At 40.5% G+C, this 21,768-nt stretch overlaps 1 protein-coding gene across 1 annotated transcript; it reads right to left on the bottom strand.

Moving 5' to 3' along the window:
- Window positions 1-8,252: 8,252 nt before the first annotated feature.
- LOC117397992 (Fc receptor-like protein 5) lies at window positions 8,253-17,733 on the bottom strand. The gene is made up of 8 exons (XM_034912916.2): window positions 17,649-17,733; window positions 16,178-16,465; window positions 15,427-15,705; window positions 14,394-14,690; window positions 13,175-13,438; window positions 11,224-11,502; window positions 10,385-10,536; window positions 8,253-9,557 (listed from the first exon to the last, which is right to left on the bottom strand). Exons 1-7 carry the CDS (start codon window positions 17,731-17,733, stop codon window positions 10,403-10,405), a joined length of 1,626 nt encoding a protein of 541 aa, XP_034768807.2. The 3' UTR covers window positions 8,253-9,557; window positions 10,385-10,402.
- Between the last annotated feature and the right edge of the window lie 4,035 nt (window positions 17,734-21,768).

Below are 21,768 nucleotides of genomic sequence, written 5' to 3'. Positions count from 1 at the left end.
CATAATGAGGACTTTTTGTATAGTGTAACGAATGAACTTTCTGTACAAAAATGTAATTTCAAAATCAATAAATATTTTATCTAGAAAAAAACACTGGGCCCATCGTTTGTGCTTTATAAAGACAATTTTGGACAATGATTATTAAAATGATTCGAATTGATGCAAGAAAAAGAAAACAACAACATTGGTTCATTTAAAATGATAGAATTTGTGACTTGAATTAAGAACCCATCAATGAATGGAGTGCGCATATTGTAGTCTTCGTCAGGTTTGAGTGAAGCAGGACTCAGGAGACAAGGTGGGATTATGAATAATACCGGTTCGGGCCGGGATTCATGCCAATATACAAATAAAAGTAAAAGGAATTTTATGTAGCTATCTCCCTTTCTCAAAACCCTTCCTTACCTTATCACCCAACTCTCACGCTCTCCAGACTCACCTCAGGATCCTCCCAACTCGCTTCACAGCACAGGCCCCCTTTCTTTCAGCCTGTCACTGTCTCTCTCGGTCTCTCAGCATCCCCTCAGGTTCAAGTGTTTGCGCGTCCCGCCTCTACCGGGGCATGCCCCTCCTATATAGCCACGGTTGGGGTCCCGCCTACCACCCGAATCAACCAGTCAGATCCTTTCCCGCCAATTCTGGAGAGAGGCAAAGAATGACTCTGGCTGATGCATCGCTCAGCAGCAGACGAGACCACCCCCCCCACACACGCACACACACACACACGCACACACACCCTCTCTCCCCTTCCCTACTCTAACGGCATGACCCGTTCCCTCACAATACATGTAACAGATAGGACAAGACAAACAAACGAGACAGACAAAGAGTCCTGCAACGATGCCATTGCCTGGGTCGTTACAATACAAGCATATGTTTATAATGACAAACTTCATTTTTTTACATCAACCAAACAGTGATCTTACATATCAGTTTTATTTGGCAGGTTGTACAATGACTGTCGCAGGTCTGCAGGTTTTAATGTCAATTTGCGGGTATGATCCGCGAACTGTGGCCACTTAGGTAGTCAGCATCCACCGCTATATTTTCATCATACAATATGCATTTAAACATAATACACACTCTGTATAGATACATACATACAGTCAAACCCATTTTATATCTCTCCTGTTATTCATCACCCTTTATTCTGCTCACAGTGGAATTTCCCAGAGAGAATATACTTTGACTCAAATGGCAACCACCTGGAAGTTGGTTACTTATTCCCGGTTCCTTATTTGTGATGTAGTTGACAAAGCAGCGTGTCCTTTTTCTGTGTGTTTCAACTCACTTACACATCTTGCTCAATTACTATATTGCTACTATTTAAAATATCTCATTTAGAGAAACCCCTTTCTCATATTCGACATGCAACAAAACCATGGTTACCAACATTCTAATTGAAATAGCGTTTGGTCACAGCAGCGCTATACCTTGTAAAGTTCCTACACAAATTAAAAAAATTGTCCCAAATAAACCATAGAAAACCCAGCATATAAAGTGTATTACACAGACTTTTATAGCATATATTTACAAGTAAACATAGTATGCACAGAACAAAACATTAGATACTTGAACAGGACTAACTTTCACTTATTATTCTGAGCTCTGCCCCTCTCCTGCTTAAGCACAGCTGGACTCAGAGTCACTGGAGGCAAGGCAGACAGGCCCGCTTGTCCTGCTGTGGAGACTTCAGACGTCGGTCACGGTATTGTGCACAATACTCATTAAGTGTTTTCCTCTTGTGCCCCATTTTCAAATCAAACTAGTAACTGTCACCCTATATACCTACAATAGCAAAAGCTTACCTACACCTTAACCCACTAATTTCAAAGTAAGCGCTTTGAATGACAGACGCTGTAGCTGGCAAATGAAAGTGCAGAGTCGGTCTTGATGACTGCCAGTCATTTAAACGAATGAGAGCATTCTAGCGCTGCTTCAGCCAACGAGATCTGTCAGAACAGGATGAAATGACTGAGGTGAAACTACACTAGCCTATTAGGAACCACTGGTTTGACTGACAGCGAGCCCTAGCCATTCAGAGCGGAACGGAGGCGGGACAGACAGCAAGTAGAAAAACTACACAAACTAGACATGATTTCTAAATGATTATTTTTTGGTAAGAAAAAACAATAGTGAGTGGTTTTACTGACGTTTATCCTATATAAATTTATTTCAGTCAAACTCATATTTTTGGGGAATTCAATGTTTAACGAGTTTTACCGATTAAAATCAAAAAGCAGCAAGCCTATATATATATATATATGAAAGACACTAACATACATTAAGTTTAGTTAACTAAATCTAAATAGCTGACAATAGTAAACGACATTTAAAAAAGAGTGTTAACAAAAAAGTTTAATCAGACTGCAAAAGACAAATGTCACTATGTCTGTGCTCATTAAACACGTGTCATGTCTACTTTCCACTATTGATTGTACTTGTCGTCTTTTCAAACCCATTAAGAGTCTTGTCGAAACGAAACACTAGACCACATATATGTTTCATGAGGTACAGACTCAAAAGGGACTCCCTAAAGGAGAAATAGCTGCTCATCATCACGTCTTGCAGATGGCTCTGCACCCTATTGACAATGTTGTGGCAGGTGTTTCAATTTGTTGTCCAAATACAGTGTACATTTTAAAACTGACAATCAGTTTACTTATATTTATTTTATTGATTGACATTTTTACCAAAATGTCAATCAACACAACCAAATACAACTTGCAAAATCACATTCAGTTGGCTTGCAACACCACTCCCCCCCCTTGCTTAAACTTATGAAAATAAATCCATCTGCAGCGAAATTTGAATCAGTCCAAAAACATTTTTTTTTAAATTATTTTCCAACAAAACATATTCTAGCGTTATTTTAAGATGACTGTGAACGAGCCAGTAATCAATAAAATAGCAGAATATCCAAACATTGTAATAAAATCAATTACCGTTATGTAACAAGATTTATCAATTTGATTGATAACTTGATTTAATTAATATTGAAACAAATATCAAAGGGAGAGTTTGAAAAGAGGGGGGTGAAAAATGCTGGAGGGGTGCAGGGAGGCATGGAAGAATCTGGAGTAGGGACCAGGGAGGAATGGTGGTGGACAAAGAGGCTCAAGGGGCAAGGAGGTTGGAGGAGGAGTATGATAATAGAGGGATGGAGCGTGGTGAGGGGGTACAGTGCGGGGAGAGGGAGGGGAGGGGGGAGGGGGTAGGGTAGGGACATTAGAGTGTAGGACTCTCACAGAGCTCAAGGAGTTGGTGAAATCCTGCATGTTCTCACAGGAAAACAGGAGGGGGGAGGGGAAGAGAAAGGTTAGAGCAGACTCACTCACACTGAGCTTGGGAATTTAGCTGTGGATCAAAACAGGAAGCAGGCCCAAAGTTTTGCATCACCTAGATTTTTATCGATTGAAACATCATTTTATGAAAAAAAAACCTGATCTGAACATAATTGAGATCTTTCATTTAATATCATGTAATCAAAGAAACTACAAAATGATATCCCCCCAAAAAAGCTGGAAACAGAAATAGACCTTAATGATCAAGTCCAAATCGTACAGTATTCAGCTATGGCCAAACGTTTTGCATCACACTATAGATTGAACAAATTTTGCTTCATAAAGTCAAATAAAAATAAAAAAGTGTGACATTTCAAAATCTAACATGAAATACTGTGATATGGCTTCTGGTAGACTTTTGGCAATATCATTTTGTAGTTCTCTTGGTTACATGATGTTAAATAAAATACACCACCTACTCGATAGATCACGGGTGTCGGGGTCCAATATAAATCCACTATATATCGAAGGCTGCGATATAGCGAGAGACCCATAGAAAAACAAATAGGCTAACAAATACTGTGCAACCACTCCCTCGTTTTATCGGGGGCGTCAGGGTCCAATCCTCTACTCAACCCGCTTTTTCTAATTTGTCGTATAAAAAGCAGCACACCGTTTTAATTCGTACTGCGGGAGTGTGACAGAAATACAATGATTCTTGGTTGTAAATCTCCCACCTGACCTGTGAGGGCGCTAAGCAGTGAGAACAGAGTTCTTTGGGCAGGCTGGCCTGACAGTTCTTTCCCAGGGTTCAAGGGAAGTCTGGCAGAAAGGGGGTGGGACTCTGTTGCATTAACGCGTTGACCTGGAAGTGAAACGACGTGGCAGCCGCAAATTGGAGAGGCGGTTACACTCGTTTACCAAGGGGTCATGTGTGACGACATAAAAGGGGGCAGAGAATCTTAATCTGCTCCTTCGCTTGGTTTATGCACTGAACCTAGAAGGACTGCGAGGGACCCCAGTTGTACAACTATAAACATACCGTGAGGTTTTTGTTTGTTTGTCTGTAATTGTCTTGTCTTATGAATTAATAGACGGCTAACACGATTCCAGAGCTGTCGCCGAGGGTCAGCACAAAGCCAGAACAACACTTCACCACTGTCACGAAATAAACTGTATCGCCCACCACGAGCACTACTGCACGCACCCAGGACTGGTGACAGTGTTTGTATTATTGTGGGGCGGATATTGTTTATTATTTGGGACTGCAATCCCCTTGTTATTTACCCCGTGCAGCACACATTGGTGTGTATTGCCGGGGGATTGTTGTTTGGTCACCTGAAATATACAATAAAGCCCTTTTCCAAGCAGATTCCAAGCTGTTTCATTCATGCACTGCATCACCTCTGCACCTGTATCCACCCAGTCACCTATTCACAGGGGGGTAATTGCTTCTCATCAACTTAAGTCTCCAAATTCATGAGTTTTTCTCTTCTTTCTCAAATGCACAAACCCGCTGCATTGAAATAATCCATTCCCGACATAGCAGGCTTATTGCTAGGGAGCTGACGTCACTGCCTTGTGGCTTTTACTAGTGCATTGCTGCTGCCACAAGTGAACACCTCGTTGGCTAAAATAAAAACCGCTTCAGCAAGTAGATATTTAATTTGCTTTGCGGTATTGTGCAATGCGTGTGTATATGATAACAGTATGATAATAATGCTTTGTTTTTAATTGTTTTGTATATTTTTGTTTGTGGTGTGCAGTACGAAATAAAACACAACATTAATTCTAAGTGAAATTGCCTTTGTATATTGCAGCTAAGGCAAGTGCAGTTAGACTAAAAATGGGGAGCCAACTCCAGTACCGTGATATATCCGAACCCGCAGTATAGTGAGGGGCGATATAACGAGGGGTGGGTGTATCTAAAGTATGTTTATATTATCTTTTCTTTATTACATCTCAATCTTAAAATTATAGGTGATGCACAATTCTGACCATAGCTGTACATGTGTACTTACATATAATTACAATGTTATTATGCATAGTTAAAATGTACTTAGCTTCATTTTACAAAAGGGCACTAAACATTATGGTGCACCATAATTGCATTTAGTGTGCGGCATGTTCTTGATTTCCGTATTTACTATTGCAATTTTATTCATTATCACAGAAAATAGTGGGCATATTATGGCGCTGTGGCAAAGTGGTTAAGTGGATACCGGTGCAGGAGTGATGCAGTGCGTAATGAAGCAGACAGAGAGATTTATAATCCAGTTTGGAAAGGTTATTTTTATCCAGGTCTGGTGACCAAATAATAAGACCCTGGCAATACACAACAATGTGTATTGCACAGAGTAAATAACAACAGGGTTGCAGTCCCAAATGATAAACACAAATATATCTGTCCCACAATATACCAACACAGTCACCAGTCCTGGGTGCGTGCAGTAGTGCTCGTGGTGGGTGATACAAGTTTATCAGTGACAGTATTGCAGTGCTGTTCCTGCTTTGGTGCTGGCCCTTGGCGACAGCACCGGAACGTGTTAGCCGTCTAGTAATTACAAACAAGACAATTACAGACAAACAAACAAAACAATCACGATACGTATATTTTCACAGTGTCTCTCACAGTCCTTCCAGGTTAGAAACAAAAACCAAAGTGAAGGAACAGATTGCATCTCTGTCCCCTTTGCCGTCACACATGACCCCTTCGTAAACGAGTGCAGCCGCCCCTCCAATCCGCGACTGCCACATCATTTCCCTTCCGGGTCAATGCTTTAATGCAACGGAGTTCCGTCCCCTTTTTAGCTGGCCGACTTCCCTTGAACCCTGGGAAAGAACTTTCAGCCCAGTCCGTCCAAGGTACTCTGTTCTTGCTGCTTAGTGCCCTCACAGGTCAGGAGGGGGATTTACAACCAAGAATCATTGTATTTCTGTCACATATTCCACCGCTCATGGAGCCGAAGGAACACTTGGCTGAATCTATCTTTCCCATTACTCCCCCCTCCCAGGAAAAATAATCTGCATTTTGGTGGTCTTTCCCCACACGGTGTACCATGTGGTACATGAAGGGTTGCAACGCCAATTACCACGAGTTACCCCGGCATTACTGTCCTTCATTGTGTTTAACCACTTGAGTGGGGCGTGGTCTGTGACAAGATCAAATGAATGTCCCAGCAGGTAATATAGTAAAGAGTGAGTAGCCCATTTAATGGCCAAACACTCCTTTTTGACCACAGAGTAGTTGCGCTCCCGAGGAAGCATCTTTTTACTAAGATACCGTATGTGTTCTATTCCGTCTACCTTTTGTGCCAAGACAGCACCCATACCAATTACATGTAAAAGGGTCTTGCCTGAGCTCACCCTTATAACAGTTTACCACGGTACATTTGCATGTTCACGGTTCCATTCTTTTCCCATGGTTAAACTATGCTTTTACAGTGGTTTACCATGATTTTTAATATACTTTCCCAGGGCAGCAGTGTGGAGTAGTGCTTAGGGCTCTGGACTCTTGACCGGAGGGTCGTGGGTTCAATCCCAGGTGGGGGACACTGCTGCTGTACCATTGAGCAAGGTACTTTACCTAGATTGCTCCAGTAAAAACCCAACTGTATAAATGGGTAATTGTATGTAAAAATAATGTGTTATCTTATAACAATCGTAAGTCGTCCTGGATAAGGGCGTTTGCTAAGAAATAAATAATAATACCTCTTTAGTCTTTACTGTGCGTGCATATGCTTTACCTTGCATTCTCAATGCGTTATTACACTTTGCTGTGATTTTACTATTGTAAAGTTGTATAAGGGTCGACAACCGTGCTCTGCGATTCATGCACACTTTACAGCAGTTATTATCCTGTTAACACAACTTGAAGCACAATTAAAGGTTTGCAGCAACCCTGGTATATTCCAGTTCTTGGCCACATGACTTTCCAGTTTCCCCTATACGTGCTTAATCTATCAATAATCGTTTATATATATATATATATATATATATATATATATATATATATATATATATATATATAATTTATTGTGATGAGACAGGAGTAATGGATAGCCCTTACACAGACTCCCTGGAAGCGATCACACTGATGTAATAAGCAACAGAGAAAGGAAGAACAACTGACACGCTCAGTGAATGCTCAGGCACTTTATTATTGCAGGGCCTAAAGGGTGTCTGCTTGAACACTGTAAAAACAGAGGGGGTCACTACAGGGGAGCGCCCCCCTCTCACAGTGACCACTGGACCTCGCGCCCAAACCACCGCCACCCAGTGTCCCCTGTCATTTCTCTTTTCATTGTTAACATCCTGACAACATTTTTTGCTGATACGTTTTAAAGCTCTTTTCTCTCTAGTGCACTGATAGTGTCACGATTATTGTCCACATTGTCAAAAAGGTAACACAGCGATAACGATCCATGATGTGGTATGGAACAGAAAAGCCAGAGCACTTTTTTTTTTAATCACTCTTCCTGTAGTGATTTAGAGTGTAAAAAGTTGTCAGGATGTCAACAATGAAAAAAAAAAATACAGGTACGTTAATTAAACAGTTGTAGAAACACGTGGGGATGATTACGCTATATTTTTTTGAACCCTGCTACTCACTCTTTAAGGCGAGTCACCTATTTTTTTTTTGATAAGGAACATTTTTTGTCAGTAGAGCTCCATATTGCTTCTTTGATGTATGGAAGTTGATGGAGGAGACCCTTTCCTTTTGCCTTTTATGTTTATAGATAGTTTTCAATGGAAATAAATATTTGCTTAAGTGCTTGACAATAGCTGTGTTTTCATTTAATCATTCCTTAAATCAGTTTTCAGTTTTTTAATATGGCCCTTAGTAATGTTTACCAGTACTGTGCAGCTCTGGCCAAAAGTTTTGCATCACCTAGAATTTTAGGAGACATAATAAAAATAAAAAATAAAACTGTATCAACATCATTTAAATATTTTATTTAACATCATATAATCAAAGAAACTACCAGATAAATCTACCAGAGTCTAATAGTAGTACAGTATTTCATGTTAGATTTCGAAATGTCACATTTTACAATTTTTGTCAATATGGAAAATATGGAAAACTACAAAGCGGTATGTAATTCAATATGTTAACGTAACATTATTCAGCAGGTTTCATTGTTAACACTTTACATCAAGTGTCTAATTACTGTGCATTTACATAGTAGTTACTTAGTAAATACATGTGTACTTGCAGATAATTACAATGTTATTATACATAGTTACATTGTACTTGATGTGTACATTTTGTTGCATGATAAAAACCTAACTCTAACCCTAACCCTAACCATAACCCTTTTCTGATACAATTTATCATGCAAAAAGATTTGTATTGCATGATAAATTGTAACTATGCATACTAAAATTGTAATTATATGTAAGTACACGTGTATTTACTAAATAACTACTATCAATCAATCAATCAATCAATCAATATTTATTTTATATAACACCTATCATAGTGGACCACCATCACAAAGCGCTTTACAAGATAGAGAGGAACAATGCATAATACATTAAATACAGTGAAATACAGGGCATAGTACATTAAATACAAACAGTAAAAAACAATGCAAATACATTAAATACAGGCATAATACATTAAATAAAAGGCTAAGATGTGAATTCTAAACATTGTGGATGCATGTGTCATACAGAATCATACAAATAAGATGAAAGGCCTTATAGGCAAGCAGGAGAATTTTGAAAGTAATTCTGAACTTTACAGATAGCCAGTGCAGCTGGGAAAGACAGGAGGTAATGTGATCATGTTTTTTTACATCTGGTAAGGATCCTAGCAGCGGCATTTTGAACCAGTTGCAATCGGTTTATGGCGCGTGACGGAAGACCACCGTAGAGAGAGTTGCAGTAGTCGAGTCGAGAGGAGATGAATGCATGACAGAATATCTCTGTATCCGGGAGGGAAAGGTAGGGATGGACATTTGAGATGTTTCAGAGGATTTGACTACAGAGAGGAGATTTGGGCATCTAAGGAGAGGTTACTATCCAGAAGTACACCAAGGCTTCGTACAGTGGGGGAAGGCAGCAGCAGACAGTTTCCAAGGTTCAAGGAAGCAAAATTGAGATTCTTGAGTTGAGCTTTCAATCCTACTAGAAGAAGTTCAGATTTGTTAATGTTGAGCTGAAGAAAATCAGCAGAAATCCAGGCCTCGGTGTCTTGGATGGAAGCTGAGAGCCGGACCATGGCATAGGGACATCCAGGGTCTAGTTTTAGGTAGAGCTGGGTGACATCTGCAAAAGAGTGAAACATGAGGCTATGTTGGCGGATAAGGTGACCTAAAGGAAGCATGTAGATGTTGAAGAGAAGAGGCCCAAGAACAGACCCTTAAGGGACACCTCAAGTGATCGGGTTTGTGTCAGCACTGCTTCCATCATAGAAAACAAACATGCGTCCACATAGGTAAGAGGACAGCCAGGAGAGACAGGTTCCAGAGATCTCAGCATACTTCTGAAGGCGGTCAAGAAGAATGCTATGATCTATGGTATCAAAAGCAGCAGTTAGGTCAAGGAGGACAAGGACAGAGGGAGCAGCAGCATCAGCATTAAGCAGAAGATCATTTACAATCCAGAGCAGAGCAGTTTTGGTACTGTGATGAGGCCGGAAGCCAGACTGCAGAGATTCAAGCAGGTTGTTGTCTGTGAGATGTTTCATCAGCTGGCTGGCTATAGCCCTTTCAAGAGTTTTGTAGAGAAAAGGAAGATTGGATATGGGATGGAAGTTAGATAAGACAGTCGAGTTAAGGGAGGGTTTTTGAGCACTGGTGTTACTCGGGCAGTCTTGAGGGCAGCAGGAACCAGGCCTGAAACCAAGGACAGGTTAAGAGTGTGCATAATGGAAGGAGCAAGATCAGAAGCATAGAGACAGATGAGATTTGTTGGCCACGGGTCCAAGGAGCACGTGGCAGTAGTTGATTTCAACAATAGGCTGGAGACAACAGTAATGGAGAGAGGAGAGAAGGAAGAGAGAGCAGGAGGGGCAATCGGAGGGGAGTCAAGGTGGTCAAGTAAGAAATCATGTAAATACACAGTAATTAGAGACATTTCATGTAAAATGTTACCAGTTCATCTGCACAGGGCTACAGTGTGTTTGTCCTGTGAGTCTCTTCTGCATTCCTGTGATTTCTGCATTTGAACAGCGCCAGCGCAGCGAGGAGGATCAAGAAAGGAGTCCATCTCGCGACTTCAATTGCAATCGACCGCCACCAAGGGTCTGCAAGCAAAGACAGAGTTTTAGTGAATCTCAGACGCAAATTCATATACTTAAATTACTATTATTTATTATCATTTAGCAGATGCTTTTATACAAAACGACTTACAGAGACTAGGGGAGTGAACTATGCATCACAACTGCTGCTGCAGAGTCACTTACAATAGGACCTAGTTTTTACGTCTCATCTGAAGGACGGAGCACAAGGTTAAGTGACTTGCTCAGGGTCACACACAGTGAGTCAGTGGTTGAACCCGGACCCTCCTGGTAACAAGCCCCTTTCCTTAACCACTGGAACACCAAGCCTCCCTATATACAGTAGAACATTATAGAGCAAACTTACCTGCGTAGCTTGTGCTTTTTCAAATGGATTGAAAAGGTAAGTCAAAGTCTTTTGTGTCTATCTGGTATGGTTTTTGACATTGTATACAGTATTTGAATTATAATTGCTCCCAGTTATCATACTTTTTTTATAAGAAAGACTACTTTGTTATAATGATTGTTTCTAAGGACAGCTTTTTATTGTATAAACACTTTTTGGTTAAACATTACATAATGAGAAACCCACCAATATCAATTGTCCAGCTACAGTGGGGAATTTAGGCAGTTTAGACTAGATTTAACAGAAGGCTTCATTTTGCATCTTTCCATCAATGAAAGTCTTGAGGCTATTTTAATGCACAGCCTTACTTGCAAGTTCGATTTTCACAGCAGCACTCTGCTTCCTGATTCCTGGCCATGTCTCCACAGTGCAGCTGTATCTCCCCGTGTGTGTTTTATTCATCGCTGTTATGAAATACTGTGCAGTGCCGCTACTCGCCGCTAGGGGCGCACCGTCTCTGAGAAATGTGTAGTTGACTGGAGGGCTGAGGTACGTGTTTCTCTCCACCTCACAGGTCAGGTTAACTGGCTCTCCCTCCATCACTGCAGGGCCTGGAGAGGCTGTCAGTGTTACCCTGGCGAAGAAATCTATCACAAGACACGACACACTGTGAACCTTTAATACAGCAAGATCCAAATAAGAGTAGCCACATAATATAATACTACTACTACTACTAATAATAATAATCTTTATTTTATATAGCGCCTTTCATGTGCATCTCAAAGCGTTGAACATTTAAAAAAAAAAAAAACATAACAATTTGTTCATGCAATAAAAGCCATTGAATAAAAATGTGAATTTCAACTTCAATTTCAAAGTGGTTACAGAGTCTCTATCCCTTATGACCTCCGGGAGGACGTTCCACAGCCTTGGGGCTCGACATGAAAAGGATCTGTCCCTGAAAGATCACCCCTTAGTTATTGGTACCTTGAGTAGACCGGAATCATTGGGGTATATGGTACCAGAAGCTCGCAGATATAGCTTGGCACTAACCCATGCAGAGCCTTAAAAGTAAGCAATAGGATTTTAAATTTTACTCTGAACTCCACTGGGAGCCAATGCAGCGTGGCTAAGACTGGAGGAATATGATCAGTGAATTTGGTTTTAGTTAAAATTCTAGCCGCTGAATTTTCGATATATTGTCATTTTTTTAAGAGAGTTTTTTGAGACACCAGCAAGCAAAGCATTACAATAGTCAATACGATTAAAAACAAAACAAAGGCATGAATCAGCTTTTCTGCATCTGCCTGAGTAAGACAGGAGCGAATACGCGCATGGTCTTCACATGACATACGTGACTTGATTTGTGCTTCTATGTCATACTCCAGGAACCAATTATCTGCGAGGAGCAAAGGTGTCCAGAGGTCATGTTGCTCCACTTCCTATAATACATGTGTTGAGTGCAGAAAGGAGGCTGCCACATCAAAAATGTGTTGAAACGGAACAGACTTGTTTCACAATAAAATAAACTGTGGAAGTACTTAATATTTCTATTATATAAAATGTAAAGTGTTGTGGTAATAATCATTTACTATTCTAGGTGATCTCTCACCTCTATCTAACCAGGTTGACATAGTTGGTATTATGATTATTAGCATTATTATTTGTTTATTTAGCAGACACCTTTATCCAAGGTGACTTACAGAGACTAGGGTTTGTGAACTATGCATCAGCTGCAGAGTCACTTACAAACACATCTCATCTGAAAGACGGAGCACAAGGAGGTTAAGTGACTTGCTCAGGGTCACACAATGAGTCAGTGGCTGAGCTGGGATTTGAACTGGGGACCTCCTGGTTACAAGCCCTTTTCTTTAACCACTGGACCACACCTCCTCCACAGCATAGTCAGTACTATGATTATTAGCACAGTTAGTACTATGATTATTAGCACAGTCGGTACTATGATTATTAGCCTGTCATTAACTGTACATTATAATTATTCTAGTAGCACGCCTAGCCCAGCCGTGTATCATCAGTGTTAAGCTGTGGAATGGAACTTGGTTTCAGGAGACCAGGTTTCAGGCCCCGGCACGGCACACCAGGGGAGACTAGGTGTTTGATACAGCAACCTCAGACTAGGTCTCCCGGAACCAGGTTTCAAGCCACTGTTCCTGAAAAAGTGGCTTTGTGTTCCCTCAGCTTTATAAGCGGCTGGACACAAACTTGCTCTAAAAAGCAAATACATTATCCCATTACCCAACTGCACTAACTCTTATGAGAGCCATCCAAGATCACAAGCAAGTCTTAGAAATAACTTACTTCTGACAGACACCTCCACCTCAGATTCACCCAGCACACGACCCTTGGAGTAAGCGAAGCACTTGTATAAACCTGCATCTTTCTTCATCACAGCTGGGATGGTCACTCCTGTGCTGGGCTGGAACTCCAGAGTCTCACTGTTCTTATAATACTCAAACGTGATGTGTTTAGGATCAACCTTAGTGTCCCGAGCACGACACAGCAGAGTCAACTTGTCTCCTTCAGTTAGTGGCTGTGGAGGAGTCTGCAGAATCACACTTGCATCTGAAAAATTAAAGCCAATACCTGATCAGAGCCTAAAATGTGCTTCCCAGATCCCACCTGAGTTAAATGCCAGCAGGTGTCAATGTGTTTAGGCATGTATATACATAGCTAATTACAGGATCAAACAACTGTCTGCTGTGCATACTCTTCTTGGGTCCCCTTCACTGGTGAAGGCTCTTGTGGGTTGTATCTACCTGCCCCCTACTGGACTGTCCTGGTACTGGCAGGAACAATTGTCTACCTTGAACCTCAAGCTTTGGCTATACAAGGAAATATGAATCTACAAGGATTCATGTTGCAATTACTAGATGACTAGATGGGATCTTATTTAATATGAACTTGGGATATATAATGGGGGAGTGGGGGGTGTGGAGGTGTATACGGGACGGATGTGTTTTCTAAGGTAATACGTTGTGTGTAGGGTGTTACTTACAGTTATAAAAGATGTCATCTTGTGCAGTTTGGGGGAGAGGACCAAGAATTGCAATGAAAATGATTTTTGCTAGAATCAGAGGCACCCGACACACGATGTATCAACTTTAAAACTACGTCATTTATTCTGTTCACAGAATGACATCAATACATGGAGTAGGATATACTGGGATTCTGACAAACCCTGAACTGTTATTGGTTGATTTCTATGTAACACTTTACATTAAGTGTCTCTAATTACTGTGTATTTACATAGTAGTTACTCAATAAATACATGTGTACTTACACATAATTACAATGTTATTATGCATAGTTACAATGTACTTAATGTGTAAATCATTTTGCACAATGCAAGTACACAATTGTACCAGAAAAGGGCTAGGGTTGTGGTTAAGGTTTAGGGTTTGGGTTTGGGTTAGGCTTAGGGTTTGGGTTAGGTTTTAGAGTTAGGGTTATATCATACATTAAGTACAAGCTTAATCCATTAAATTGTAAGAACGTAACAATCTATTCAATTCCTCACCAGAGACTTTCAGCCTGGCAGCTTTACTATAATCTGAATGAAAGTAGGCAGCCCCCCTTGCAGCTCGGCACCAGTACTCTCCACTGTGGGACACAGCAGCAGCACTGATCGTGTATCTGGCTCCAGTGTCACTGCTGTTCTCAGGCTGGGGCAAGTGAGTGGTCTGGCTGTCTTTGTACCAAAAATACTTCCAGCCTGCAGAATCCCCCTCCACCAGGCAGGTAAGAGACACTCTCTCTCCCACAAACATCTCTCCCCACGGGGGCTCCGCGGTCAGGGTAGTCCTCGGCACACCCGCTGGGGGGATCGGAGAAATACGGTTCAGTCAGGAAACTCATGCCACAGATTATTTATTAAAACATACACTAGACTACACTTCTACATTATACATATTTTACACTACATTCTCTGGCCCTTGGTCTCACCTTTTGAGGACCCTTTGCCCATAAATTAGCTCAAGGATAAGTGGAGAGGCTGACCTATGGAAGCCATCGTCAGGGGGGCAGAAAAGCTGCCCTTCCCCGTTAGATGAAGCCAGAAAGAAGGCGGAGGCTGGGGAGGAGGAGCTGAACTCTGGTGCACAGCAGGACTTAATGGATTAAGGTAAGATTTGAACTCTTTCCTTGCTAATCATTGGACGTATTGTTTATCGTTTTGATCTGGTATTAGGTTTTGTAAAATGAAAGATTAAGTGACTTAAAATTCATTATTTTATTTTTTTTTGTATTCCTCTGACTATTTTATGGTTTGTGGCTTGGAACTTGCTCTCAGGAGACTAGGTTTCAGGCCACTGCATGGCACACCAGGTGAGACTTGGGGTTTGATACAGCAAAGTTGCCCCAAACTAGGTCTCCCAGACTCCTGGAACCAGGTTTCAAGCCAGTCTTCCTGCAAAAGTTGCTTCGTGTTCCCTCAGCTTAAGTGTGGTCTCACCAGTACACAACATCTTCATAACCTCCTTTGATTTTTACTCTATATCCTTTAATTGTGTGCAATATACCTCTTGTATCAGTTTAACAGGGTTGTGACTCACCTCTCACATTAACCTGCACTGAATCACTTGCTTTCCTAACCCCTCCTGCCTCCAGCTGACACTCGTATCTCCCAGCATCCTCAGCCCTTGCTGCTGGGGTTGTGTAGTTCCCCGGTGGTCCAGCGGACTCCAGCTCCTTCCCGTCTTTGATAAACAGGTATCGGATGTCTGTCACTTTCCTTCTGTTATTTAACTGAACCTGACACTGAAGAGTGAAGGACTCGCGCTCCCAGACTGGGTTCCAAAGAGGAGCTGTCATAGAAGGCCTAGTAAACAGCTCTGTATCGACAACACAGGGAGAGGCAATAAGTACTTTTACACAACGACTTGCAAGTGTGTGCCACATATAGCAGGTGTTTCCAATTTTTGTGTCATGGATAAACTGAAACAGGCAGCAGTTGCTAGTTTTGCCTCCAACCCTCCAAACCCTGGACAATAGAGTTCTATTGACCTAGTAAACGACAGGGCAATTACATTAACACTACACTGCTAAATGTAGCACACCCTGCCCAAGCAAAAAACCACACCAGCATGAACATTTCAAAATAACATATATACAACTTGTAAAAATGTAAAAAAAGGAATTGAATCATTATTATTATTATTTTAAATCATAAATGACTTGTATTGATGAAAAGAGAGTGTTCTCATTTACATAATTCAGGCACTATAGGGTTAAATGGGTTCTATGATCTCAGTCAATATTCTTTAGTGGAAATTAGTTTTTGTACGTTTTGAGGAAATGACTTACCAGATACTTGTAACCCAATAGAGGTGCTGTAATAGTGTGTAGTCCGATCATCCTTTCTTCTAGCAAGGCATCGGTACTCCCCATTATCAGACAGGGAAGCAGGAGATATTATGTAACTTGTATTTATAGGGGGTGTCTCAGTCTTGCGATCAAGAATTCTGTCTTTATACCAGAGATATTCCCATTCCTCTGGATTCCCTTCGACCTGACACACCAGAGTAACTGTGTCTCCTTCGAATGCATCTCCCTCTGGAGGGATCCGGCTCAGCACAGGCCTTTGGTGACCCTCTGAAATAAAATATTAGAAATGACTGGTTTTATTAATGGACTTAAAGGGGAATATTTACAGGTCCGATAGTTTATCCCTGTGACAGGCTAGCTGTCACTCAGACATACTGTACTGGGGTTGAAACTGAAAACGCAATGGCTGCGCTCAGTAGGTTTAATGAAACAAATAAAATATTTTAAACAGAAAACAGGACACGGCACTTGAGGCCAAAATAAATAGAAAAACAAAACAGATTAACACTAAACAAACAGTGGACAGACAGACAAACAAACACGGTGAGTTCAAACACTTATTATTTACTTTATTTTCCTTTCTCCTCTTCACACCCGTTCTCCACTCACCGAACACACAACCCCGAGTGAGTGAATCATGCATCTATATATACTGTTGTGCCGGGATTCAATTACTAATTAATTATTCACTTGAATCCCAGCACGTGAACTAATTATGTGCAACCCCGTGCTCACATATTAAATACTTTAAATGCACGTGAAGTGAAGTGCAATCCCCATGCCTAAATACAATTATACATTTTAAATAACTCGTGCTGCACACACCCATTTATATCCTGTGCAGCCATATCTATACACCAACATTAACACACGCAACATACAACATAAAACACAAAAATACACACAGGGGTGGGGCACATTGCCACAACTCCCAAAAAAAAGTGTCCCCTTACTCTGACGCATTGCACTGCTTTTTGAATGCAGTTTGAACATTAAAACCATAATACATCACCATGCTCTTGCAAAGTTGACATGTTTTCATCCTCTGGGCTGGGCCAACACAGTGTTTGATTAAACTGGCTGTGAAGTATTCTCAATGTTCAATTTTTGCCAAGGGATTCCAAATAACCAGAAATAAGTGCAGAAAAAAGAAGCATGGATTTTATGCTCCTTCAGATCGTGCGATTTAAAACAAAATGCACGTAGTTTTAATTGAATGTCGTATTGTTTAAAATGAATACCAGGCCTTGGAGTTGGAGGATACGACTGTAATTTTTGTAAACACTGGGCTTAATTTGCTTTTTTGTTTTACTATTGTACATATTCTTCTGCAGTAAGTTGCCGTTATACAATATTACAATTGTTATATATTCTCCTGAGTCTGCCAAACAGACATGCCCAACAGGAAAGGCCTTTTGAACTGTTTTGTTGCGTTTCGACTGAAACATACCTGTACTGGCAATGTCAGGTCTTTCTCTTTCACAGTTTTGCCTGACCATGTCCGTCTGTCCATAGCTGTCTGTCACACTCAACATGGTAAACACGATAACTGGCTTCATTTTACACAAATCTTCACCAAACATTTATCATACACTCCTAGTCTCACATAGACATTTCAAATTGATGTGTAATCTGCTACATGTAGCTAGTTACGGTTACAAATAGTCTCAGGAACAGTTTATATTTAATTGTTTTTATGGTTTTGGTCAGACTGCAGCTCGTAATATCAAACATAGAAATCATTAAACTTTATTTTCTAAACCCATGCTTTAGCTGAAACCCCTTTCTGTTTGTAGCCTCCTGTTAGATGATTTATTGTGAAAGCTGTAGGTGAAGTGAAAAAAGAAAGTAATCACAGAGTTCCTCTTGAGCACATTACCTCCATTTTCTCACATCCCAACAGAAATGTTGAAGTAATGGAGATTGTATGACTGAGGTTGTATTTTTTTCACGGTTTCTGTGAAATGTACCCATTGCCGTGCAATAGAAAGACCAGTTTGAGTTTTGCTTCTTGGGACAGAAGTCTCTGCTCATGTGGAAACACATGCAATACACTGCTCCTGTACTGTATATAAGTTGACCACTCACCTCCAAGCGCTCCGAAGCAGGCTACAGTAGTTAAAACTGCAAGACAGAAATTGAAATAGTAGATTAAAATCATATTGAAAAGGAAGCTCAGGTTGAGAATGAAAAAAAATCCCCCAAAATGCAATGCTACATGAGAAACACACACACACACACATATATATATATATATCATCACACCGAGCAAAATGTTACCTCCAGGACAGCGATTTTGTGACAGAAAATGAATTACGAAATATACTATAAAAAAAGATGCTGCAAACACTAAAATCGTCATAAAAACGTCGCTTTCAGTGTTTTCTGACTTCTTAAAATTTAACAAATCCAACTCAACGATGTAAATAAATACGACGTTCACAATCAACGGATTTCTCCGAGAATTTTATGCTGCAGTGAGAAAGTCAGACAGACAGTTCTATGCAAAAAAACCTTTAATAACTATGCGCTATGGACTTGCTTGTGAGTTTCTAAAATGGCAAGTGATGTGTGGGACAGTAGGGATTAACTTAAATACAGGATCAACAAAGTGCTGCTTCAGATTTGGGGAGTCAGGGTAGATGCAGGAGAGCTTCATGTTTTCCAAACACTGGGCCAAACTTGCAAGGTAATGTTAAGTTTAGTGATCAAAGTTTTGTTTTGTTGTGATCCTAGTATTTTCTGTTATGAGGACTGTAATTATTAATTCTGGGACACGTTAAGACGGGTCAGGTGTTTCAGCTCACCTCTCAAATGAATTGATTTTATTGAACATGTAAGGTGAGTGTGAATTGCTTGAACTGTCGCTAAAGGAATCTAATTGTTTTGCTTATTAGTTACCAAATGCACACACCTGTCCGGGGCTGGAATTACTTCCTGTGAGGATCATTTCCATCAGTCAGACCTCTACAGCTTGCTGATTTGCTGTATTTATCTGATTGGGGCGGGACTGTGTGAAGCAGGAAGAAATATTAAATAAATAGAACCTTAACCACAAGGATAAATGAAAAAGTGTGAGTGAATGCAACATTTTCTATAACTACGGATTTGCACTATTTTAATAGATATTGTTTACCATGTAGCATTTCAAGTAATGCAAGTTTAATACATGTTCTTATGATGCTCTTCAGATAGAATCGCCACCGCAATTAAACAATTCAACACATTTATTGAACCTGCTTAGGCAATTCACACCCTCTTTACTTGTTAATTTAACGTATATTAATTTGTGATTTAGAGGTGAGTTTAAAAACCTGACCTGTCTTAAAGTGTCCTGGAATTATGGGGCCAGTTTGTGTGTTCATTATATGCGAGGCACACATACTGTATTCAAGTCAGTTTTTCATCCTTTTGGATCTCAAAAGATGTTTTTGTTAGTTGTCCTATACCCTCAAGTCCTAGTCATGCCAGATTAAGCCGACGATCGAACCAGACTTTACGCACCAATCCGACCGCGGTGTCAGGGGACAGTGCCTCAGTTTCCTGCAGACGCTTCAAATCCAGGCCGGTAATTCGGGGGGTGGTGTCTGGCCTTGTCTTTACTTGCCTTTCTAAAAGTTTTCATGACTGACAGGAATACGTTCTTGTTGGGTTTATACTCACTGTCAGCAGAGATGTTAAAACTTCTACTGTTAAAATATCCATTTAGTCCAGCTCAGCGTTATAAAACTGGAGACTGAATACCCAGTTGAACTTCTTGCACTGGCATTAAATTCCCTTATGTTGTTGGACTTATTTCTATAAAATGAATGTCCATATTTTTTTCTTTTACATTAACCAGCCCATGCTTTTTTCAATCTTTGTTTTCTTCTATTTATTTAGCTGTTCCTCATCTACTGTTATGTGTCTACTCTTGCTGGTGCACTTATTTAATTTATTTATTTTTTCAGGTGGACTGCTGTCTTCACTCAGAAAGTTGGTGTTGTACCAGTTATGTGGAGTTTCATCCCTAAATACATTAAAGGAAATAGGTGAAATGTCACTCATTTTTGGCAGTGGTTTTGTAACTAATAACAAATAAAATGGCAGTTTGTCATGGAATTTAGAATGCAGTGGTGCGTAGTGATTTATTCAGTGTGAAGCGCACGGTCATGTGATGCTGTTTAAACCATCAGAGGTTGTTATTTTTCCAATAATATTTATCACTAATTACAACAAACACTGTAAAGCGGACAGTAGGCTGCATTCAAAACAAAGATATGGACAATTCGAAAAAAAGAGCTTCACACCAATAACAGAAGAATTTAAACAAACATTTGTAAAAGAGCAAGAAAATGAAAATACAATAAAAACATTTACTGAGAAACAACAGAATTTCATTAGCTACCTGAAAAAGACCTGGACACATATCTTTTGAATTTCATCTTTTCAGTAAAAAACAAATCAAAACAAAAAAAAAAAATGGGGACAACTTTGAACCGATTTCTCTCCGAAGCATAGCGGCATAACCTGCACAGGCATAACTATGAATGCAGCTTTTTTACAGCAGTGCGTCACAGTTTACATAAACAAAACAAAACTACCCTCTATCCCCTATTTTAACAGGAACCACATACTCTGTTTTTGGTGAACCACAGGAAAGTAAGTTATTTACCGTAGTAACCACATGACAGTGCATTGGCTCTACATTCCCCCTTTTGGGACAATTTCTGGCACTATGCCCCCAACCATCACATTTAAAACATTGCACTCTGTTGTATGGCAAACTCTGCATTTCATCAAACAATTTATTCTCCCCTGCCCGGTGTGTTTTTTCTGGCTTGTTGCTTTTGGCAGAACGGGGTGAGGGCTGTGCAATTTCCAGGCCAGTGAGTTGGCGTTCGACCAGGGCGATTAGTTCATCTGCAATGTTTGGACTGCCCTGTGCCGCTCATTTTCGTAAGCCCACTGGAAGGCTTCTTAGAAAATGGTCCAGAACCAGTACTTCCACAACCCGCACTGAGCTATTCACCTCGGGTTGAAGCCACCAATGGGCTAAGTGAATTAAGTCAAATAGCTGTGACCTTGGTGCTTTTCCATCTTCATGTTTCCAAGAGTGGAAGCGTTGTCCTCACAGCTGCGGTGACCACTGCTCTGGCCAAAATCTCTGCTTTCAGAAGACTATAATTAGCCGCTTCTTTTGGCTCCAATTCGAAATAGGCTTTTTGAGCCTCTCCACTCAAAAAAGGTGCAACAATGCCTGCCCACTGTTCAGGTGGCCAAGACTCGCTCTGCAGTCCTTTCAAAAGCCAAAAGATAAGCTTCTACGTCATCTGCTTGGTTCATTTTTTTTTTCATTTTTTCTGTAAAGCCGCGATGGCATGCTGCTAGGCTGCCGTGGCTTGTAGAACTGTTTTAAGTAACTCTTTCATGTTGATGGGTTCTCACTCAACAAACATGGCCTCACTTCTGGTACCAAATGTAATGTATTTAGACCTTTTCAGTCTGTGCTGTTCTTCAGATAAGTGTCTGTCCCTTTAATTACACACGATACACTGGAAGGACTCTTTAAACACCGTGGCGTACGTTTA

This window comes from Acipenser ruthenus, chromosome 54 (assembly GCF_902713425.1).
Source record: "Acipenser ruthenus chromosome 54, fAciRut3.2 maternal haplotype, whole genome shotgun sequence".
Taxonomy (NCBI): domain Eukaryota; kingdom Metazoa; phylum Chordata; class Actinopteri; order Acipenseriformes; family Acipenseridae; genus Acipenser; species Acipenser ruthenus.
The sequence above is the reverse complement of the archived record's forward strand: the minus strand, read 5'-3'. Positions and strand labels throughout refer to the sequence as shown.